This window comes from Ornithorhynchus anatinus, chromosome 4 (genome assembly GCF_004115215.2).
Source record: "Ornithorhynchus anatinus isolate Pmale09 chromosome 4, mOrnAna1.pri.v4, whole genome shotgun sequence".
Classification (NCBI taxonomy): domain Eukaryota; kingdom Metazoa; phylum Chordata; class Mammalia; order Monotremata; family Ornithorhynchidae; genus Ornithorhynchus; species Ornithorhynchus anatinus.
Genome location: NC_041731.1, coordinates 127382612 through 127407755, shown reverse-complemented (window position 1 = coordinate 127407755; position 25144 = coordinate 127382612). Strand labels below are relative to the sequence as shown.

At 45.9% G+C, this 25144-nt stretch overlaps 1 protein-coding gene across 1 annotated transcript in view; it reads left to right on the top strand.

Moving 5' to 3' along the window:
* Positions 1 to 25144, top strand: part of EVC2 (EvC ciliary complex subunit 2) — a 174393-nt gene that overhangs the window by 108585 nt on the left and 40664 nt on the right. The window contains exons 15-16 of the mRNA XM_029063978.2: positions 381 to 585; positions 6857 to 6979. Coding sequence (XP_028919811.1) covers positions 381 to 585; positions 6857 to 6979 — 328 coding nt within the window. The remainder of the gene's footprint in view (positions 1 to 380; positions 586 to 6856; positions 6980 to 25144) is intronic.

Below are 25144 nucleotides of genomic sequence, written 5' to 3'. Positions count from 1 at the left end.
GTTCGACTCCCGGCTCTGCCACTTGTCAGCTGTGTGACTGTGGGCAAGTCACTTAACTTCTCGGTGCCTCAGTTACCTCATCTGTCGAATGGGGATTAACTGTGAGCCTCACGTGGGACATCCTGATGACCCTGTATCTCCCCCAGCGCTTAGAACAGTGCTCTGCACATAGTTAGCGCTTAACAAATATCAAAATTATTATTATTATTATTATTGAAAAAAAATAACAACTGCCTTCCAGGGTACCTAGCTTGAAGATGAAATCACATTTTTTCATTAGCCTCCCTTCTGATACGTTCATTGTGACTCACATTGTTTTTCTCTTTCTAAAATTGTGTATTTATCTATTGAGAAAACCTGCTTTGGTTTGTTTTTTCTAGGAAACTCCTCTCTTTACCCCTTTCATTATCTGAAGAGCAGTTACATGAAATGAAACAGGAGTTTCATTGCTGCTTTTCCCAGCTGGATAGCAGTTTGGCCTTGCCCAAGATAAGAACTAGAGTGTTACTTCAGAACCTTCAGTCTGAATGGATCGAAGCCGAATTGCTCAAATTGAGTCAGGCCTTATCGGTACCTGAAGTTCAGGTGAGGTTTGTCTTAATATTTACAACTACTGCTAATAATAATGGTTTCTGTTAAGTGCTTAGTATGTGTCAAGCACCTGTTCTAAGGGCTGGGGTAGATGTGAGGTAATTGGGTTCATTCATTCATTCAGTAGTATTTATTGAGCGCTTACTATGTGCAGAGCACTGGACTAAGCTCTTGGAATGTCCCTGTCCCACATGGGTCATGCAGTCTTCATCCCCATTTTACAGATGAGGTAACTGAGGCCCAGAGAAGTGAAGTGACTTGCCCACAGTCACACAGCTGACAAGTGGCAGAGCCGGGATTCGAACCCGTGACCTCTGACTCCCAAGCCCGAGCTCTATCTACCAGGCCACACTGCTTCCCTTCTTTTCGTGTGGGCCCATCTCCAGCCCTCTTTTCTACCCCACCTACCCTAATTCTTAGATTATGATCCCCTTGGGGGGGGGTCAAGGACCATCTCTGGATCACATTCACTCTCTTTCCCAGCGCTTCGTACAGTGCTTTACACATAGTAAGCGCTTAATAAATACTGCTGTTGATAGTATATTACTACTAATAATAATTAATAATAATTCTGGCATCTGTTAAGCACATACTAAGTGCCGGTCACTGAACTAAGCGCTGAGGTGGAAACAAGCCAATTGGATGGACACCTACGTTGTCCCACTTGGGGTTCACAGTATCAATCCCCATTCTACAGATGAGGTAACCGAGGCACAGAGAAGTGAAGTGACTTGCCCAAGGTCGCACAAGAGCTAGGTGGCGGAGCCGGGATTAGAACCCACGACCTTCTGACTCCCAGGCCCGTGCTCCATCCACTACACCGTGCTGCTTCCCTTGCCAACTCCTTGTCCTCATAGCGCCACTTGACAGTTCACCTGCTAACGTGTGCAGTTGTTGGCTTTGCTCCTTTTTAAGCGTGAATCCTGCCTTGACTCGAGTTCATCACTGTGCTAACTTCAAATAGTCTCAGCTTTGAAGTAGTTACGGCAATTCTCAACGTTTGTCAATCAGTCGTATTGACTGAGCCCTTTCCGTGTGCCAAGCACTCTACTACGTGCTAAGAAGAGTACAGGGTTGGTAAGCACGCTCCCTGCCCACAGAGGGTTTGTGTTGTATAAGGGGAGACAGACGTTAATATAAATAAATGAATTAGTGATGGGAACAAAAATGCCGTGGGGCTGAGGACTGGGTGAATAAAGGGTGCGTATCCAAGTGCGAGGGTGGTAATAATTAGACTGTAAGCCCGTCAGAGGGCAGGGACTGTCTCTATCTGCTACCGATTTGTACATTCCAGGCGCTTAGTACAGTGCTCTTCACATAGTGAGTGCTCATAAATACTACTGAATGAATGAATGAATAATAATAATAATAGTAATTATGGTGTTTGTTAAGTGCTTACTATGTGCCGAGCACTGTTAGGGAGAGGGAACAGAGGAAATATATATACACCTACGTTCAATTAAATAATTCTCTTTCCTCTCTTCCTAAGTATCGTTATGCCCCTCCCCCTTTTGGATAGTGAACTCCTTATGGGAAGAGTATGTGTCACTTATCTATTAATCCATTAGTGGTATTTGTTACTAATAACGAGTACGGTACTTGTTGAGCACTTACTATGTGCCAAGCACTGTTCTAAGCACCGGGGTAGACACGAGTTAGTCGGTTTGGACACGGTCCCTGTCCCACATTGGCCTTATGCTCTTAATCCCCATTTTACAGATGAGGTAACTGAGGCCCAGAGAAGTGAAGTGACTTGCCCAAGGTCACCCAGCAGACACGTGGCAGAGCCGGGATTAGAACCCATGGTCTTCTGACACCCAGGCCCGGGCTCTGTCCACTAAGCTACGCCCTATGTTGAGGGCTTACTGTGTGCAGAGCACTGTTTTAAATGCTTGGAAGAGTAATATACAATAGTGTTGGTAGATATAATAATGATGGTATTTGTTAAGCGCTTACTATGTGCCGAGCACTGTTCTAAGCCCTAGGATAGATACAGAGTTATCAGGTTGTCCCACGTGGGGCTCACAGTCTTCATCCCGATTTTACAGATGAGGTAACCGAGCCACAGAGAAGTTAAGTGACTTGCTGAAAGTCATAGAGCTGTTAAGTGGCAGAGCTGGGATTAGAACCCACAACCTCACTCCCAAGCCCGTGCCCTTTCCACTAAGCCTCGCTGCTTCTTAGGTCGGACTCAGTCAAAGTGGGAGGGAGTACAGGCATTCGATCCCCATTTTACAGATGAGGTAACTGAGGCCCAGAGAAGTGAAGTGACTTGCCCAAGATCACACAGCAGACAAGTGGCGGAGCCGGGATCAGAACTCAGCTCTTCGAACTCCTGAGCCTGTGCTCCTTCCACTAGACCATACTGCTTCTCTCCTAAGCGCCTAGTACAGTACTCCCCACCCAGCAGATTCTCAATCAATATCACAGGCTGATTGATACGTTCTCGAGGAGAGCAAGGATCAAACGAAGGTCTCTCCTGGCCGTTTCCTCTGCTCTCCCAATTTCTTCTCATCCACATGGGAGAAGCTTCTCTGATTCAGAGTCAGCGTGAGGTGTTTCCTCCCAGAGTTGCAGTTACAGAAGAGATCCCTTAATAATAATAATAATAATGCTGGTATTTGTTAAGCGCTTACTATGTGCAGAGCACTGTTCTAAGCGCTGAGGTAGATACAGGGTAATCGAGTTGTCCCACGTGAGGCTCACAGTTAATCCCCATTTTACAGATGAGGGAACTGAGGCCCAGAGAAGTGAAGTGACTTGCCCCCAGTCACACAGCTGACAAGTGGCGGAGCTGGGATTCGAACCCATGACCTCCGACTCCCAAGCTCGGGCTCTTTCCACTGAGCCTCGTCGGTTTAGTACAGATTCAACTGAAGTATTCTAATTTCGCCGCCTCCTGTTTCCTTGGTTTGTGAGCTAAATTAGGCTAATCACGTTAAGGATGAACTCACATCCCAAGTTTAAAGCTTTTCAAGGGCTCCTGTTTCCCAAGGAAAATGAGTCGGCCTGCCCTTATGGAATAGCAGATGTCTTTCTGGGAATTCATGGCACCTACTTTATATTCTCAAGATGCGATCCAAAGGTCAACAGTAATTTGATTACACGGTGGGAGGCTGCATAATATTACCACGGTTCATTCGTGATCCGCACCCGGCATCTGGGAAAGCGTAATTTCAAAATGAGTATCGTACTTGTCGGGTTTTTTTTTTTTTTTGGCTTTGGGAACCAATGCAGATGAAGCAACGTAGATACTTTAAAAAAGCTACTTTCTGCCCCACCCTGTCAAATCTAGTGGCCGATAAGGGACATCATTAATAATGTTGGTATTTGTTAAGCGCTTACTATGTGCAGAGCACTGTTCTAAGCGCTGGGGGTAGATACAGAGTGATCAGGTTGTCCCAAGTGGGGCTCACAGTTTCAATCCCCATTTTCCAGTTGAGGTAACTGCGGTCCAGAGAAGTTAAGTGACTTGCCCACAATCACCCAGCCGACAAGTGGCGGAGCTGGGATTCGAACCCATGACTTCTGACTCCCAAGCCCATGCTCTTTTCCACTGAGCCACGCCGCACAGAGAGAATTCTTTTGAGCAACTGCTAGATGCAGAGGACTTTATTAGGTCCTTAAGGGGAACGCCGAAAAGGGTTAAAGTTCTTTCCTTGAGGAGAATGAAATGAAAAGGGGAAGTCAAGCTTCAATCACTCAGTGGTATCCATTGAGCACCTACTGTTCATTCATTCAGTAGTATTTATTGAGCGCTTACTATGTGCAGAGCACTGTACTAAGCGCTTGGGACGTACAAATCGGCAACAGATAGAGACAGTGCCTGCCCTTTGACGGGCTTACGGTCTAATCAAGCTCTTGGGTGGAGACAGGACAAGAGAGATGACAGACACGTTCCCTGCTCACATCAAGTTCACAGCCTAGATGACGATCGATGCCAACGAATACTTCATAATATATCATTTGAAGATACGTACCCAGGTGCTGTGGGGTTGAGGGTGGGGAAAATAGCAAATGTCCAAAGGTCATAGACGACGCAGAAGGGAGAGGGAGCTGGGGAAAAGAGGACTTAATCGGGGAAGGCCTCTCGGAGGAGATGCGACCTTAACGGGGTTTTGAAGGTGAGGAGAATGCGATCTGGCGTATGTGGAAGGGGAGGAAATTCCATGCCAGAGGCAGGACGTGAGCGAGGGGCTGGGTGCCAGATGGAAGCCCGTCAGAGGGCAGGGACTGTCTCTGTCTGTTACCGATCTGTCCATTCCAAGCACTTAGTACAGTGCGCTGCACGTCGTAAGCGCTCAATAAATACTATTGAATGAATGAATGAAGAGGTCGAGCTTCAGTGAATAGGTTGGCATTGGAGGAGCGAAGTGTATGAGCTGGGTTGTAGGAGGAAATCAGGGAGGTGAGGTAGGAGGAGGCAAGGTGACTGACTGCTTTAAGGCCTGTGGTAAGGAGTTCCTGTTTAAGGGGAGGTGCCTAAGCAACCCCTGGAGGTTCTTGAGGAGTGGGGAAACACGGACTGAACATTTCTGAAGAAAAATGATTCGGGAAGTGGAGTGAAATGTGGACTGGAGTAGGGAGAGACAGGAGGCAGGGAGGTTAGTGAGGAGGCAGGCTAGGAGAAGTGCCCGGATCATCACGGTAGCGGTTTGGATGGAGAGGAGAGGGCGGATTTTAGCAATGTTGCGAAGCGTGCGTAAGAAGGTGAGATAGCTGAATAAATCACTGAATATACAAATATTCATAGTTACCTAAGGGCTGAGGGTAGGAATGAAATCTATTAGTGCTAAGGGTGGTGTAGGATGATGGTGACTAGGGTGTTATGAATTCAGCCCAGAAGGCTTCCTGGAGGAGGGTGGGGCTTTAGGAGGGCTGTGAAAATGAGTAAATCTATGGTCCGGTGGATTTTGTTGAGAGAGAGTTGTAGTCTGGGGCAAAGGCTGAGAAGGAGTGCGGTCTAGTGAATAAAGCATCGTCCTGGGAGCCCGAAGACCTGGATTCCAGTTCCAGCTCTGCCACTTGCCTGCTGGGGGACCTTGAGCAAGTCACTTGATTTTCCTTTGCCTCAGTTTCCTCAGCTGCAAAATGGGGATTCAATACCAGCTCTCTCTTCTACTTGACTGTGAATCCCATTGGCACAGGGTCTGTATATGCTCTGATGATAATGAATATTAATAATAATAGTAATAATAATTGTTGTACTTATTAAGCACTTACTATATGCCAGGCACTGTAGGAAACACTGGAGTGGATACTAGCAAATTGGGTTGGATACAATCCCTGTCTCACATGGGGCTCTCATTCTCAATCCCCATCTTACAGATGAGGGAACTGAGCCCTGGAGAAGTGAAGTGACTTACCCAAGGTCAAACAGCAGACAAGTGGCAGAACCGGGGTTAATAATAATAATAATGTTGGTATTTGTTAAGCGCTTACTATGTGCCGAGCACTGTTCTAAGCGCTGGGGTAGATACAGGGTCATCAGGTTGTCCCACGTGAGGCTCACGGTCTTAATCCCCATTTTACAGACGAGGTAACCGAGGCCCAGAGAAGTGAAGTGACCTGCCCACAGTCACCCAGCTGACAAGTGGCAGAGCCGGTATTCGAACTCATGCCCTCTGACTCCCATGCCCGTGCTCTTTCCACTGAGCCACGCGGGGTTAGAGCGCAGGTCTTTCTGACTCCTTGGGCCCATGCTCTCTCCACGAGGCCACGTTGTCTAGTCCAGTGGTTAGAACAGTGCTTGAAATATAGTAAGTGCTTCAAAGTCCCATAAAATAAATCCCAAGAAAAAAAAGCCAAGGGATAAGAGGATAATAATAATAATAATAATGTTGGTATTTGTTAAGCGCTTACTATGTGCCGAGCACTGTTCTAAGCACTGGGGTAGACATAGGGGAATCAGGTTGTCCCACGTGGGGCTCACAGTTTTCATCCCCATTTTACAGATGAGGGAACTGAGGCACAGAGAAGTTAAGTGACTTGCCCACAGTCACACAGCCGACAAGTGTAGTACGGTTAGAAGGCGAGCTAAGAAGGAGCAAGTAAAAAGAGCTAATTTATAAGATGGACAGCGACGGTGGAGGGAAAGGATTTTATTTTGCATGCCTAGAGAAATAGCTAGCCGTTGAACTGGGTGAAGCGGGGAGAGATCTCCTGAAAGGAAATTATACAGATGTCTGGATTAAACATGCATTTCACTTATTTTGTTATCACTCAACCTTTTCAGTGAGTAATCAGTGATTGAAATCTTTCGTAGCAACAATCCAAAATGAAAAAGCAACGTTGCAAGACCAGAAGTAAGATAGAAGTTTTGAAACAGACGGTGGAGGATAAAATTCACATATTTGAAGAACCGATCTCAGAGGACATAATCGAGAAGGTAAGCAGAACTGCACATGCCTCTAGATTTCTCTTGATGAAGACAGTTGCCAAATCGAGTATTTCAATGGTTCTAGTTTTCTTTCCATCCCATATTGTTGTGCTTGCTCGGTCCGTCGGTCAGGTGTATTTATTGCGTGCTTTCTGTGTGCAGAATGCTGTACTAAGCACTTGGAAGAGTACAGTATAATAATATAAAGGGTACATTCCCTGCTCGCCAGAACTTATCAATTCTTGTATTCATTTCTCTTAATGAGTTTTCATGGGAATATCATCAAATTGGTGCCATCATCACTTAAAATTCTAAGTCCTTTTACCGACTTTTTCTCTATGCTTATATCTGCTCTAGAGGATCATTACTCTAATAGCAGTAATTATTCATTCAATAGTATTTCTTGAGCGCTTACTATGTGCAGAGCATTGTACTAAGTGCTTGGAATGTACAGTTACCTTCATCATCGTCATAATCATGGTATTTACTTATTTATTTATTTATTTAGAGAAGCAGCGTGGCTCAGTGGAAAGAGCCCGCACTTGGGAGTCAGAGGTCACGGGTTCGTATCCCGGCTCTGCTACTTGTCAGCTGTGTGACTGTGGACAAGTCACTTCACTTCTCTGTGCCTCAGTTACCGCATCTGTAAAATGGGGATTAAGACTGTGAGCCTCATGTGGGACAACCTGATTACCCTGTATCTACCCCAGCGCTTAGACCAGTAATCTGCACATAGTAAGCGCTTAACAAATGCCAACATTATTACTATTCTTTATTAAGTGCTTCTTGTAGGGCGATACACTCCGGTAAACGTTGGGGTAGAGAATGACCTGGGTTCTAATCCTGGCTCTTTCACCTTGTCTGCTGTGTGACCCTCAGCCAGTCGTTTGACTTTTCTGGGCCTCAATTCCTGCATCTGCAAAATGGGGATGAAGACCGTGAGCCCCGTGTGGGACAGGGCTTTGTCTAACCTGATTATCTTGTGTCCACTCCAGTGCTTAGCACAGTGCCTGCCACATAGTAAAGTGCTTAACAAATACCAAAATTATTATTGTTATTATTATTGTAATGATTATTATCTTGGGTCCTTCCTTAAATAGGGGATTTTGTTCAGAAATAGAGAATGGGAAACATGGGTTATAGACCTTGTCCAGATGAAGTCCCACAAATAGAGAATGGAAAAAAAAGTTTGATCAGTTTCTTCTCAAGCACTCATTAGGTGGAATTAATGTTAATAATAATAATAATAATAATTATGGTATTTGCTAAGTGCTTACTACGTGCCCAGGCCTGTTCTAAGCAGTGGGGTAGATCTGAGGTAATCACGTAGGAAACAATCCCTGTCCCACATGGGGCTCACAATCTTAATCACAGTAGAGAAGTTCTCACAGTAGAGAAGCAGCGTGGCTCAGTGGAAAGAACCCGGGCTTGGGAGTCAGAGGACGTGGGTTCCAATCCCCGCTCTGCCACTTGTCATCTGTGTGACTTTGGGCATGTCCCTTCACTTCTCTGTGCCTCAGTTGCCTCATCTGGAAAATGGGGATTAAGACTGTGAGCCCCACGTGGGGCAACCTGATTATCTTGTGTCTCCCCCAGCGCTTACAACAGTGCTTGGCTCACAGTATGACCACTTAACACCATCATCACCACATCCTCTCAGGGTCACACTTGGAGAGTTTCCAGTCCTCTACCAGTCTCGACTATGGGAGTGAGAGTGAAGTCGAGGCCTGTTCATTCCATTCCTAGCTTGCCCAGTGGCTAGCGAGAGGAAGACCATCTGCCACAAGTCAAAACTCCCCTGTGCTGGATATGTAACAGTGGTACGGGAGAGAGTCGAGGGCGGAGATTCGAGTTTATTGCGCGGAAGGAGGCCATGGTAAACTACTTCCGGATTTTTACCAAGAGAACTCTATGGATTTTTCTCTAAATTTTTAGTTTCTCTAAAACCCTTAGAGAAGCAGCGTGGCTCAGTGGAAAGAGCCCGGGCTTGGGAGTCAGATGTCATGAGTTTGAATCCCGGCTCTGCCATTTGTCAGCTGTGTGACTGTGGGCAAGTCACTTCACTTCTCTGTGCCTCAGTTCCCTCATCTGTAAAATGGGGATTAAGACTGTGAGACTCACGTGGGACAACCTGATTACCCTGTATCTATCCTAGTGCTTAGAACAGTGCTCTGCACATAGTAAGCGCTTAACAAATACCAACATTATTATTACGGATCCACTACCCGAACGATTGCAGATGGAGGTGGGGCGTTCTGGGGGAGATGTGTCCGTGGAATCGCTATGGGTTGAAGATGACTCACCAGCATAAAACAAGAACTGAGGCACAGAGAAGTTAAGTGACTTGCCCAAGGTCACCCAGCACACAAGTGGTGGAGCTGGGATTAGAACCCACGTCCTCTGACTCCCGAACCCATGGTCTTGCCAGTAGGCCACGCTGCTTCCCCGTGACTTTTTCACTTGGAGAGGATTCACTGGGGTGGGGGAAAGTGCCCTTTTAAAGGCAAGACATTTTTCAAGATTACTCTTTCTCTGTGATTAGTGCTGGTCAAGTCAAAATCCTCGGTGTCAGAACGTTGATATTCTTTGGAAATCGATTGATTGTAGGTCTCCGCTTCAGTTATAGGAGCCATTTAGACTTTTCATGTGTAATGCATTTTTCCAAAATTAAATCTTCTAGTTTTATCCCAAATGTCAAAGCCCAAGTCCTTTAATCCAGAAGAGAGATTTGATGATCGTATTATCAGATACCATAAATACCGTGGAAAAGTCTTCTCGTCATCAGCGTCTCCACTTCTAGACTGTAAGCCCGTTGTTGGGTAGGGATTGGCTCTATCTGTTGCCAAATTGTACTTTCCAAGCGCTCAGTACAGTGCTCTGCACACTGTAAGTGCTCAATAAATACGATTGAATGAATGGTTATGAAGTTTGAATCTGATCCTACCAGGCTATAAGCTCCTTCCTGAATATTCTAGGCAATTGATGAGATTCGTTAAGTCTTTCAGACCATAGTGTGGTAAAATATGTCCATCTTCTAATTAGGAGTGGTTTCCATCCAAAGGCACCAAAAAGTCACCTCCAGGGTGAATGGACGTAGTTGTTTCCCCCTGTTCTAAACTCTTAGCTCGTTGTGAGCTGAGAATATGTCTGTTGTTGTATTGTATTCTCCCAAGAAGCAGCGTGGCTCAGTGGGAAGAGCACAGGCTTTGGAGTCAGAGGTCATGGGTTCGTATCCCGGCTCTGCCACTTGTCAGCTGTGTGACTTTGGGCAAGTCACTTAACTTCTCTGTGCCTCAGTTACCTCATCTGTAAAATGGGGATGAAGACTGTGAGCGCCACGTGGGACAACCTGATTACCCTGTATCTACCCAGCGCTTAGAACAGTGCTCTGCACATAGTAAGCGCTTAACAAATACCAACATTATTATTACAGTTCTTTGTACAGAGTGAGTGCTCAATAAATACAATTGAATGAATGAATAAATGGTGAATGAGTTTTTGGTCTGATGTTTGCTGTTATAAATCAGGGTGAAACATTGTGGCCTAGTGGATAGAGCGTTGACTGGAAGTCAGAGGTCGTGGGTTCTAATCCCGGGTCGGCCACTTGTCCGCTGTGTGACCTTGGGCAAGTCACTTCATTTCCCGGTGCCTCAGTTGCCTCACCTGTAAAATGGGGACTAAGACTGCGAGCCCTATGTGGGAGAGGGACTGTGTCCCAACCAATTTTCTCTACGTGCCTGGCACATAGCAAGCACTTAATAAATACCTCAATTAGTATTCAAGAAGCAGCATGGCATAATGGATAGAGCCTGGGCCTGGGAGTTGGAAGGTCATGGGTTCTAATTCTGGCCATGCCACATGTCTGCTGTGTGACCTTGGGCAAGTCACTTCGCTTTTCTGAGCCTCAGTGACCTCATCTGTAAAATGGGGATTGAGAGTGTGAGCCCCATGTGGGACAGGGACTGTCTCCAGCTTGATTTGCTTTGTACAGTAATAATAATAATGGTATTTGTTAAGCACTTATTATGTGCCAAGCACTGTTCTAAGCACTGGCGTAGGCAGAAGGTAATCAGGTTGTCCCACATGGGCTCACAGTCTTAATGCTCATTTTATAAATGGGGTAACTGAGGCACAGAGAAGTTAAGTGACTTGTCTAATGTCACACAGCAGAAAAGTGGCAGATGTGGGATTAGAACCCACATCCTCTGTCTCCCAAGCCCGTGCTCTTGCCACTAGGCCATGCTGCTTCTCTGTATGCACCCTAGCACTTAGTACAGTGCAAGTCACACAATAAGCGCTAACAAATGCCATAATAATGATAACTATTATGGTTAAAATGATTTCTTGTGGCCCATATCTAGTCCAACACTGTCACAGAGACTGACACCGTCAACTCGTGTGTCTCGGGATTTTCCAGATGGAATCTCTGGGGGAGGAGTGAAGGGGAGGAGCCATAGGGAAACAGGCTTGAAATCAGATGGGCTTATGGAACCCAGTGAGTCTTTTAATAATAAGACTTTTTATTATTATTAGTGATAATAACAGCAATAATAAGAATCGTGAATCTCAATGAAGCTCTGAAGGTGGGAGAGTAATGATCTGTTGTATATGAAGGTGCACGGTGACTGAGTGCTTTAAAGCTGAAGGTCAGGGTTTTCTGTTGGATGTGGAAGTGAATGGATCGCAATTGAAGGTTCAGGAGAAGTGGGGAAACATGGACTCAACAGTTTGTTAGGAAAATGATCTGGGCAGCAGAGCGAAGTGTGGCCTGCCATGAAGTGATGATGATGATGATGATGATGATGGTATTTGTTAAGTGTTTACTATGTGCCAAGCACTGTTCTAAGAGCTCGGTAGATACAAGGTTGTCCCAAGTGGGTGTCACAATCCGCATCCCCATTTTACAGATGGGGGAACTGAGGCCCAGAGAAGTTAACCGATTTGCCCAAAGTCGTACAGCTGATAAGTGGCGGAGGCGGGTTGTAGACCCTCGACCCCTGACTCCCAAGTCCGGGCTTTTTCCACTGAGCGACGCTGCCTCTCATTTCACCTTCTCCCACTCCCTTCTCTGTCACCCTTGCACTTGAATCTCCTACCTGTTTTCACCCCTCCCTCAGCCCCACAGAATTTATATCCACATCTGTTTTCTTCCCCTCTAGACGGGGCAGAGAACGTGCCTTCTAGTTCTGTCGTATTGTACTCTCCCGAGCGCTTAGTACAGTGCTCTGCACCTAGTAAGCGTTCAATAAATATGATTGATTGATTAAATCCATAATTTATCTATGTATATTCATGTCTGTCTCTTCCCCTAGATTGTAAGCTCACCGCGGGCAGGGAATGCGTGGCCAGATGTGTGGCCACATCTGTTACACTGTACTCTCCCCAGCACAGTACAGTGCTCTGCGTGAAGTAAGTGCTCAGGAAATACAATTGATTGATTGATTTACTGGAGAGGGGAGAGACAGGAGGCAGGGAACTCAGCAAGGAGGCTAACTCAGCAATCAAGGTGGGATGGGATAAGTGACTGGATTAATACGGTGGCACTTTGGAGAGAAGAGGGTGAATTTTAGCGTTGTTTTGAATGTGGAAATGACGGGATTTGTTGATGGAGAAGCAGCGTGGCTCAGTGGAAAGAGCACGGACTTTGGAGTCAGAGGTCATGGATTGAATATATAGGTTGAATGAGAGAAAGCAGTCAGAGATAATGCCAAAGTGATGGGATTTTGAGACAGGGCGGATAGTGGCGTTGTCTACGGTGATGGGAAAGTCAGGGAGAGGACATTCTGTTGATTCTATTTATTGCTATTGTTTTTCTCTATCTCCCCCGATTAGACCGTAAGCCCGTCAGTGAGCAGGGACTGTCTCTATCTGTTACCGATTTGTACATTCCAAGCGCTTAGTACAGTGCTCTGCACAGAGTAAGCGCTCAATAAATACTGTTGAATGAATGAATGAATGACAGGGTTCAGGTGGGAAGATGAGGAGTTCTGTTTTGGGCATGTATAGTTTGAGGTGTCAGCGGGACAGCCGACTAGAGATGTCCCGAAGCCAACATGATATAAAATGCACACAGTAAACACACCACAAATACCCTGAGTGTTTGAATGCTGATACAAAATAATCAATCAATCAATTGGATACACTGAGAGTTACATTAGGCCCTTGGGAGAGCAAAATATAACAGAATTAGCAGACACGTTCCCTGTCCCTAATGAGTTTATAATCTAGACAAGGGCCTACATAACTTGCATAGATCTTCCAACTTGCAAAAATTGTTGAGGAATAAATTGCCGAGGAATCAATCAGTGGTATTCCTGGAACGCTTACTGTGTGCAGAACACTGCATTCATTCAATCGTATTTATTGAGTGCTTACCGAGTGCAAGGCACTGTGCTAAGCGCTTGGGAGAGTGCAATACAACCACAAACAGACAAATTCCCTGCCACGAAGAGCTCACAGTCCTAAATGCTTGGGAGAGTACAGTACAACAGCGTGGCTCAGTGGAAAGGGCCCAGGCTTGGAAGTCAGAGGGCATGGGTTCTATTCCCGGCTCTGCCACTTGTCTGCTGTGGGATCGTGGGTGAGTCACTTAAATTCTCTCTGCCTCAGTTACCTCATCTGTAAAATGGGGATGAAGACTGTGAGCCTCACGTGGGATAACCTGATGATCCGGTATCTACCCCAGCGCTTAGAACAGTGCTCCGCACATAGTAAGCACTTAACAAATACCAACATTATTATTATTATTAGAAGAGTTGGTAAACATGTTCCCTGCCCACATATTCAGAAGGAATATGTGTCCTAGCAAGTGCTTAGTACAGTGCTCTGCAAACAGTAAGCGCTCAATAAAAATGATTGAATGAATTATGGTTCCTTGGGGAGTGTATTTTGCTGCAGTATTCTGGCAGCCTTTCTTTCCATCTTCTAAAACGTGAATGAGAGTAATTTGGCCATATTTTTCCGCTTAGCCATTATTTATGGTAGCATTTAATCAGTTCAGATTCCAGATTGCAGGGCAGTCTCCCTTCTCTCCGTTCAACCATCCATTATTCATTCACCATTTCCAAATTTCATAATATGTCACGCGTGCGTCGTTCGTTAAACATCTCTTCATTTGAAAGAAAAACTCCCGCAAAGTAATTGGCTTTTAGTCCTATTATTGGCCTGCATCTGTCTAAGCAATTAAGCAGCAGTTGCCGCCGCTTCTTTCAGAAACATTTCGCAACTTCAAAAATCTCTCTCACTTCAGCTTTTCCTACTTTTCAAGGCCGAGAATAAGATTCTGATTTTAAAGATCCCCAGAGGGTGAGCCGAAACGATAGTCAGTGTCTATCACATAAAAGGCAGAAATGGGAAATGAGCTTGCATAAAAGATGCAGAGAAGCAGCTTGGGCTAGTGGCTAGAGCCCAGGCCGGGGAGTTAGAAGGACCTGGGTTCTAATCCCGGCTCCACCACTTGTCTGCCGTGTCTGTCACCTTGGGCAAGTCGTTTACTCTTCTGGGCCTCAGTTATCGCTTTACTTCTCTGGGCCTCAGTTACCTCATCTGAAAAATGGGGATTAAGACTGTGAGCCCCATGTGGGACTGCATCCAACCTGATTACCTTGTATCTATCCCAAAGCTTAGAGCAGTGCTTGGCACAAAGTAAGCGCTTAAAAGACAGAATAACAATAATAATTCTTCTTATTAACATTTACGATGATGGTAATGATTAAAGGAAAAGGGGTGTGAATTGCAGTAGGAGGAAGAGCTGCCCAAATAAACAGTCTGGTCCCCTTTCAGCGAAGCAGCATGGCTCAGTGGAAGGAGCCTGCGCTTGGGAGTCAGAGGTCATGGGTTTGAATCCCGACTCTGCCACTTGTCAGCTGTGTGACGGTGGGCAAGTCACTTAACTTCTCTGGGCCTCAGTTACCTCATCTGTAAAATGGGGATGAAGACTGTGATCCTCACGTGGGACAACCTGATTCCCCTGTATCTCCCCCAGCGCTTAGAACAGTGCTCGGCATATAGTAAGCGCTTTACAAATGCCAACAACTTGGCAACACATAGAGACAATCCCTGCCCAATAACAGGCTCACAGTTTTGTCTTGGTTCTGTCACCTGTCTGCTGTGTGACCTTAGGTAAGTCACTTCACTTTTCTGGATCTCAGTTCCCTCATCTGGAAAATGGGGATGAAGACTGTGAGCCCCATGTTGGACAGGGACCATGTCCAATCTGACTAGCTTGAATCCAGTGCTTAGAACATAGTAAGCGCTTAACAAACACCATCATTATTATAATGACAATAATATGTTATAAGTATAATAATAATAATGATGGTATTTGTTAAGAGTTTACTCTCTGCCAAGCACTGTGCTAAGCTCTGGGGTAGAGAGAAGGTAATCAGGTTGTCCCATGTGGTGCTCACAGTCTTAATCCCCATTTTACAGATGAGTTAACTGAGGCACAGATAAGTCAAGTGATTTGCCCAAGGCCACACAGCAGACAAGCGGTGGAGGCGGGATAAGAGCTCATGACTTTCGGACCCTCAGGCCCGGGCTCCAGCCACTATACCGTGAATTTAACATTAGAAAGTTGTCAGAAAAAATGGAGAAAGCCACAGTCCTGTCCTCGACAGTGTCTTAAGGTCCAGGCAGAGGCTAGGAAGTAAGCAGCGTCAGAGTCAGAGGTCATGGCTCGAAGCCCGGCTCTGCCACTTGCCAGCTGTGTGACTGTGGGCGAGTCACTTCACTTCTCTGTGCCTCAGTTCCCTCATCTGTAAAATGGGGATTAAAACTGTGAGCTCCACGTGGGACAACCCGATCACCCTGTGTCTACCCCAGCGCTTAGAACAGTGCTTGGCACATAGTAAGCGCTTAACAAATAACAACATTATTATTATTATTACCGTGCTGCTCAGTACAGTGCCTGGGACATAATGTGAGCTAAACAAATACTGTAAATTTTTTTTTAAATTAAATTTGCAACATCCCAAGCAGTTTGTTATCAAAGCTCAATTCTTTGACCATTCATTCATTCAAATCGTATTTATTGAGCGCTTGCAGTATGCAGAGCACCGTACTAAGCACCTGGGAGAGGCCAAGAGAACAATAAACAGACACACCGCCTGTCCACAAGGAGCTTAGAGTCTAGAGAGAAATACAGACGTGAACTGCCCTGCTTGGGAAATAGAGCATAAAAGAAAGGGGACTAAATCTGCTATTATCATTGCTCTTCCCAGATCTTTGAACTGGTGTTTCTGAAAATTTTAAATTAAGCAAGACAATGCCCTGCCTCTCCTTTCTTTCTCTTTTTATGCCTTGGTTCAGGGAACTCAGTGTTAAAAATGTATTAAAACCAACCTGGACATTCTTCACACTCAGGTGCGAAATTTTTTAAAATGAAATTTGGGGCCATTTGTTCAGTGTTGAATGCTTACTATTGAAATGTTAATAATCTCCGTGGATTTTTTGGGTGGAGAGTATTACAACTCAGCAGCTAAAACCTCATTTAATGCTGCGTTTTTGTCTCCTCGCTAAACTAATAGGAAGGCAGTGAGAGATTTGAAAATGGCTGTAATTTATTGTGCAAATTAAAGTTCTCCTTCTGAATACACGGGATAGGCGAATCATCTCATTTATTTCATTGAAAAGAGGTCCTAGGATCAAAAACTATTTCGTGGGGAGAAAATAGTAAGTTTTATAATCAAATGGCAAAGAATTCCATACCGTAAAACAACATTTTAAAATACCTTAGATGCTGCTGCTAATAATAATCATAATTGTGGCTTTTAACAAATACTATGGGCCGGCTGAGACACAGAGATAATAACAATAATAATAATAAGGGTATCTGTTAAATGCTTACTATGAGCCAAGCACTGTTCTGAGCCCTGCAGTAGAAACAAGGTTATCGGGTTGTCCCACCTGGGGCTTACAGTCTTAATCCCCATTTTACAGAGGAAGGAACTGAGGCACAGAGAAGTGAAGTGACTTGCCCAAGGTCTTACAGCAGACAAGTTCCCATTTTACAGATGAAGTCACTGAGGCACAGAGAAGTTAAATGACTTGTCCAAAGTCACAAAGCTGTCAAGTGGCGGACCCGGGATTAGAATCCACAACCTCTAACTCCTAAGCCTGTGCTCTTGCCATTGAGCCGCACTGCTTCTCGCCTGCTGTAGCACTCTCCTATTCTGATGCTAGGTGCCCTTCCATGAAGCATTCCGTGCAGGACCAAACAGCACGATATCCAAACAGGCGTACATTGTCAGATGGATACTTCCAGGCATGTCATTCCCCTCCTCAAAAATCTCCAGTGGTTGCCGTTCAACCTTTGCATGAAGCAAAACTCCTCTCCGTTGGCTTCAAAGCCGTCCATCCCCTTGCCCCCACCTACCTCCCCTCCCTTCTCTCCATCTCCAGCCCAGCCTGCACACTCTGCTCCTCTGCTGCCGCTCATCTCCTCACTGGGCCTCGTTTTCTCCTGTCCCACCGTCGACCCCTGGCCCACATCCTACCACTGATCTGGAACGCCCTCCCTCCTCACCTCCGCCAAACTAGCTCTCTTCCCTTCTTCAAAGCCCTACTGAGAGCTCACCTCCTCCAGGAGGCCTTCCCAGACCGAACTCCCCCTTTTCCTCTGCTCTTCATCCCCTCCTCATCACCCCGACTCCCTCCCTCTGCTCTACCCCCTTCCCCTCCCGACAACACTTGTGTTCATGTGCACATATTTATTATTCTACTTATTTTATTGATGATGTGTACATACCTATAATTCTATTTATCTATTTTGATGGTATTGATGCCTGTCTACTTGTTTTATTTTGTTCTCTGCCTCCCCTTCTAGACTGTGAGCCAGTTGTTGGGTAGAGATTGTCTCTATCTGTTGCCAAATTGTACTTTCCAAGCACTTAGTCCAGTGCCCTGCACACAGTAAGCGCTCAATAAATATGATTGAACGAATGAATGAATCACTGCTAGATTTCTACCAAGAAAACTCTGTGGATCCACCACCAGAACGATGGCAGATGGAGGTGGGGTGTTCTGGAAGAGATGTGGCCACGGAGTCTCTAGGGGTCAGAGACGCCTCGACGTCATAAGATAAGGACCTAATCCATCTCCCTCTCCCGACTGTATGATCCTTGTAGGCAGGGATCGCATTTACCAGCTCTGCTATATGGGACTTTTCCGAGGGCTTAGTACGGCGCTCTGCATATAGTAAGCACTCATTAAATGGCGTAAACGGATCGATTAACGTGCAGGTAAGAGGCTCTTGGACGTCACTGAAAATTTTTTCCATCTCAGACCTGTCGGTGGAAGTCTCACAGTGATTCCAGCATATTATGTTAGTACTTTAGAAAGTGTATTAATGGCACTATGGATTTGATTATAGACGCCTTGTGGCCTAATGGATAGAGCACGGACCTGAAAGTCAGGAGGACTTGGGTTCTAACCCCAGTTCCACCACTTGTCTGCTCTGTGACCTTGGGCAGGTCACTTTGCTTCTCTGGTCCTCAGTTACCTCATCTGTAAAATGGGGATTAAGACTGTGAGCCTCATGTGGGACAAGGACTGTGTTCAACCTGGTGAGCTGGTATCTATCCAGAACTTAGTACAGTGCCTGGAACGTAGTAAGCGTTTAGCAAATACCATTTAAAAAAGCCAGGTTCTCCTATCCTCCATGTCCTGCTTTAAATTTAGAAGTAAAAAAATTATAAGATCATTTCTGCCATCCTTCTACGTTCATTATCAGGATGAGGAGATCTTAGAGTACTTCCCGTGAAACACTGCCACATTTAAGGCTTAAAAATTATTACCGAGAACATCTAGGTAATTCACTGTTACAAGTTATGGACTGGAATGAATAGTAATGAATCAAATATTCTAGATGTAAGCCCATTGTGAGCAGGGAATGTGTCTGTTTACTGTTGTATTGTGCTCTCCTAAGTGCTTAGTACAGTGCTGTGCACACAGGAAATGTCCAATAAATACAATTGACTGACTGACTGATTGAAATATTCCTTGAAAATCCAGTCAATTCTTCCAGCACTCTATTTTTCCAGTGCATTTTCGACAGGAAGGATTCATTCATTCAGTCATATTTATTGAGTGCTTACTCTGTGCAGAGGACTGTACTAGGCCCTTGGGAGAGTACAATATAACAAAAATCCCTTCCCACAATGAGCTCACGGTCTAGAGGGGAAGACAGGCATTAATATAAATAATAAATGACAGATCTGGACATAAGTGCCGTGGGGCTGGGAGGCAGGATGAATGAAGGGAGCAAGTCAGAGTGACACAGAAGGGAAAGGGAGAAGGGGGGAAGGAGGGCTTAGTCAGGGGAGGCCTCTTGGAGGAGATGGGCCTTCAGTAAGACTCTGAACAGGGGGCGAGTGATTGTCTGGGGGATTTGAGGAGGGAGGGAATTCCAGGCCAGAGGCTGGACATGGTTGAGAGGTCAGTGGCGAGATAGACGAGATTGAGATGCGGTGAGAAGGTTAGCATTAGAGAAGTGTGCAGACTGAGTTCTAGTAGGAGAGTAGAGAGATGAGATAAAGCCAATGTTGAGGGGTTTTCGTTTGTTGCAGAGGTAGATGGGCAACCACTGGATTTTCTTGAGGAGTGGGGAAACGTGACGTTTTTGTACGGATCATTTTCCTACAAAAACGTCATGTTTCCCCACTCCTCAAGAAAATCCAGTGGTTGCCCATCTACCACTGAAATGTGGATTGGAGTCAGGAGAGACAGGAGCCTGGGAGGTCAGCAAGGAGGCTGATAAAGTAATCAAGGAGGGATAGGATGAGTGATCGGATTAATGTGGTAGCCTTAATGTGGTAATGTGGATGGAGAGGAAAGGACCGATCGAAGCGATGTTGTGGAGTTGGAACTCACAGGATTTAGTGATGGATTGAATATAAGCATCGAAAGAGAGAGAGGAATCAAGGATAGCGCCAAGGTTCCGGGCTTGTGAGATGGGAAGGATGGCGGTGACGTCTACAGTGATGGGAAAGTCATGGGAAAGGCAGGGTTTGGGTGGGAAGACAAGGAGCTCTGTTTTGGACACGTTAAGCACATCCAAGTAGAGATGTGCTGAAGGCAGGAGGAGATGCGAGCCTGGAGAGAGGGAGAGTGATCAGGGCTGGAGATGGAGATTTGGGTGTCATCTGCATAGAGGTTGTCGTTCAAGCCGTGGGAGCGAATGAGTTCTCCAAGGGACCCTTGGAGAATGGAGGTAGATGGAGAATAGAAGGGGACCCAGTACTGAGGGAACTCTCTTCTGAGTGCGTGTGTCTTTTTGGTAGAATGCGATGCAACATCACAAATGAATTGTTGCCTACAGGTATGTGGTAACACTAATAATAATTGTGGGATTGTTAAACACTTATGTGACAAGCATACTAAGCCTGGGGGTAGAGATAAGATAATCAGGTCAGAAGCAGCTCCTGTCCCAAATGGCGCTCACAGTGGGAAGAACAGGTATTGAATTCCCATTTTACAGATGAGGAAACTGAGGCACAGGGAAGAGAAGGGACTTGACTGAAGTCAAACAGCAGGCAAGTAGTAGAGCTGGGATTAGAACCCAAGTCCTGTGACTCCATCAGGCCCACGTGCTTTCCACTAGGCGCCATTGCTTCCACATTAGGTGCTACTTAAAGTGCAGCTACTCTATAATGCAAATTTTCCATGATATGGAAATACTCATTCATTCAATAGTATTTATTGAGCGCTTACTATGTGCAGAGCACTGTACTAAGCGCTTGGGATGAACAAGTCGGCAACAGATAGAGACGGTCCCTGCCGTTTGACGGGCTCACGGTCTAATCGGGGGAGACGGACGGACGAGAACGATGGCGATAAACAGCGTCGAGGGGAAGAACATCTCGTAAAAACAATGGCAACTAAATAGAATCGAGGCGATGTACAATTCATTAACAAAATAAATAGGGTAACGAAAATATATACAGTCGAGCGGACGAGTACAATGCTGTGGGGATGGGAAGGGAGAGGTGGAGGAGCAGAGGGAAAAGGGGAAAATGAGGCTTTAGCTGCGGAGAGGTGAAGGGGGGATGGCAGAGGGAGTAGAGGGGGAAGAGGAGCTCAGTCTGGGAAGGCCTCTTGGAGGAGGTGATTTTTAAGTAGGGTTTTGAAGAGGGAAAGAGAATCGGTTTGGCGGAGGTGAGGAGGGAGGGCGTTCCAGGACCGCGGGAGGACGTGACCCGGGGTCGACGGCGGGATGGGCGAGACCGAGGGACGGCGAGGAGGTGGGCGGCGGAGGAGCGGAGCGTGCGGGGTGGGTGGTAGAAAGAGAGAAGGGAGGAGAGGTAGGAAGGGGCGAGGTGACGGAGAGCCTCGAAGCCTAGAGTGAGGAGTTTCTGTTTGGAGCGGAGGTCGATAGGCAACCACTGGAGGTGTTTAAGAAGGGGAGTGACAGGCCCAGAGCGTTTCTGCGGGAAGATGAGCCGGGCAGCGGAGTGAAGAATAGACCGGAGCGGGGCGAGAGAGGAGGAAGGGAGGTCAGAGAGAAGGCTGACACAGTAGTCTAGCCGGGATATAACGAGAGCCCGTAATAGTAAGGTAATAGTAATAGTAAGCCCGTAATACGTTGAGCAGTACAAGAAAAGTGAATTGAACAAGCAGGTGTATCCTTTGGCATCTATCATTTGATCGATGTTAATCTTGTCAATAAGAACAGAAACAGTGTGGCCTAGTGGAAAGAGCCCAGGCCTGGTAGTTAGAGGATTTGGGTTCTAATCCTGGCTCTGCCACTGACCTGTTGTGTGATCTTGGGCAAGTCACGTAACTTCTCTGTGCCTCGGTTCCCTCATCGGCAGAAGGGGGATTCGTTACGTGCTCTCCCTCCTACTTAGACTGGGAGCCTCTTGAGGGACCTGATGATCTTGTATCTCCCCAATGCTTAGTACAGTGCATGGCACATAGTGAGCATTTAACCAAAAACACTATTATAGTTATAAATATCCACCCCCTATTGCAGAACCACTGATATGTCTCAAGTGAAATTTTTAAAACTTTGTTTCAAATCTCGCTTGTTGCTGCATTGCTTTTGAGAGCAAAATATGCATTGCGAGAACCTCAAAGATTTCAATATTGGATTCAAACCACTATACCGATCTTAAAGAGATTGTTGAATATATTTTTCGGTGTAAATCTCTCGTTGTATAATCTCTTGTTTAGTGGGGAAAAAGGTCTGTAAAGAACAACAGAGAGGTTGCTTTTAATTTTTAATTAGAACTTTTAAGAGGACATGAATTGTTTTAGAGCCTTTGAAAAGCCCATTTTGGGTTTTTTTAAATGATTTAACTCTTTATGGTGTTTGTTAATACTTACTTATGGTATTTGTTTAGCGCTTAACTATGTGCCGGGCACTGTACTAAGCGCTGGGGTGGATACAAGAAGATCGCGTTGGACACAGTCCCTGTCCCCCGTGGGGCTCACAGTCACAATCCCCATTTTACAAATGAGGGAACTGAGGCCCAGAGAAGTAAAGTGAATTGGCCAAGGTCACACAGCTGACAAGTGGCAGAGCCGGGATTAGAACCCATGACCTCTGACTCCCAAACCCAGGCGCTTTCCGCTGAACCACGCTGCTTCTACTATCTTACTATCTGTTAAGCGCTCTACTAAGTGCCAGGGTAGATATACAAGGTAATCAGGTCGGGACACAGGCCCTGTCCCTTCATGGGGCTCACAGTCTAAGTAGTAGGGAGAACAGGTATTGAATACCCAATTTAAAGTGGAGGAAACTGAGGCACAGAGAAGTTAAATGACTTGCACAAGGTCACACAGCAAGCAGTTAGCAGAGACAGGATTAGAACCCAGGTCCTCCGCTTCCCTCTTTCCACTAGGCCACGCTGTTTCTTAACAAAATCGGTCAGAACTATCTCTGGGAAAATTGATGCCTTCGGGTCAATTTACCTCGAAATTCACCTTGTCCAGTTTGAGAAAAAAAATCACATAAGCCATTCTAAGTCCTACAAAGCTCCTGAGGTAATTAACTCTGCAAGCAGCTTAGCATGAAAGCCAAGTTCTGTGTTTTAAGGGTGACCATAGAAACAGAACAGCAGTCGAATGACAATCATCTGTTCTCCCAGTGATTGGTCAGCTAAAGTCAGGTACTGTCTCAATTCAGAGATACAACACTTCTCTTGTGTCCACCTTCAACCTGGGTAGAAAAAAATGAGCCCTTTTCTGTGTGTGAAACTCAATTCATTTGTTGCCATTGTACTTTGGCTCTAATAATGATAGTAATCATAATATCAAGTGCTTAGTACAGTGCTCTGTACATAGTAAGCGCTCAGTAAATACTGTTGAATAACAATAATAAATGTGGTATTTGTTATGTGCTTACTAGGTGCCAAGCATTGTTCTAAGCGCTGGGATAGGTACAGGGTGAGCAGGTTGTCCCACGTGGGGCTCACAGTCTCCATCCCTATTTTACAGATGAGGTAACTGAGGCCCAGAGAAGTTAAGGGGCTTGCCCAAGGTCACACAGCTGACATGTGGCAGAGTCTGGATTAGAACCCATGACTTCTGACTCCCAAGCCCGTGCTCTTGCCACTAAGGCACGCAGCTTCCCATAATAATAATTGTGGTATTTGTTAAACACTTACTAGGTGCCAGGCACCGTATTAAGAGCTGGGGTAGATACAAATCCCCCTCTCAGGGTGGCACCTGGAGAGTTTCCAGTCCTCTACCAGTCTCGGGTACAGGAGGGAGAGTGAAGCAGAGGCCTGTCCGTTCCATTCCTAGCTTGGCCAGTGGCTAACGAGTGCCGGGCCATCGGCTACAAGTCAAAACTCTCCTGTGCTGGGCAGCAGCTGCATGGGAGAGGATCAAGGGCGAAGACTCAAGTTTACTGTGCGAAAGGAGGCCATGATAAACCACTGCCAGATTTTTACCAAGAAAATTCTATGGATCCGCTACCAGAACGATTGCAGGTGGAGGTGGGGCCTTCTGGGAGAGATGTGTCCGTGGTGTCGCTATGAGTCGGAAACGATTCGACGGCATAAGTCACGACAAGATATGTCAGTTGGGTTGGACACAGTCCCTGTCCCACACGGGGCACTAGTTAAGGTGCTACTCACACACATTTGGCCTCTGGATCCTGTTTCCGAGGGGAAGCATGAGCCACAAGGAAGTAGGGAGGCAGGCGTGTGGGACATGGCAAAAGACATGACAGAGTGGAGATTAGAACCCAGGTCCTTTGAATTCCAATCCCGCGGTCTTTCCGTTACGCCACACTGCTTCTACAGGTAACATTGCCTCTACAGGCCATAATGCTTCGCCAAAATACAAGAAAGGGAGGGGAGGGAATGAAGATAAGCGTGTCCGACTCCACTGTCAATACAGTTTAAGCTCCAGTTGTACGAGGAACATCCCTCAATCAGTCGCCGGTATTTATTGAGCAATTACTGTGTTCAGAGAACCCTGAATTCATCACTTGGCAGAGTACCAAACAATTAGTAGACACGATCCCTGCCCTCTAATAATTAATAATCGTGGTATTTGTTCAGCACTTACTATGTTCCAGGCACTCTACTGGGGTGGATACAAGCAAATCGAGTTGGACCTACGCCCTGTCCAATGTGGGGCTCACAATCTTAATCCCCATTTTCCAGTGGAGGTAACTGAGGCCCAGAGAAGTGAAGTGACTTGCCCAAGGCAGCAGACAAGTGGCAGAGCCAGGATTAGAGCCCAGATCCTTCTGACTCCGAGGCCCACGGTCTATCCACTAGGCCACGCTAGTGGGGAATTTGTCGGTTACTTGTGTTGTACTTTCCCAGATGTTTAGTACCTTGATTTGCGTTCAGTAAGTACTCACTAAATACCATAATTACTACCTGCAAGTGGTGGACTGCAAGAAAAGTATGATATGCCGTTGTCTGTATGTATTCCGGCACTTAGTATGGTACTTGGCATATAGTGGTAAATCAATCCAGCAATCAGTGGTATTTATTAAGCGCTCCCTATGTGTAAAGCACTGTACTAAGCACTTGGGCAAGGACAATACACTAGAATTAGCAAACGTGTTCCCTAGTAAATACCATAACTAACTTAGCAAAGAAGCAGCATGGATCAGTGGAAAGAGCACGGGCTTTGGAGTCAGAGATCATGGGTTCAAATCCCGGCTCAGCCATTTGTCAGCTGTGTGACTTTGGGCAAGTCACTTCACTTCTC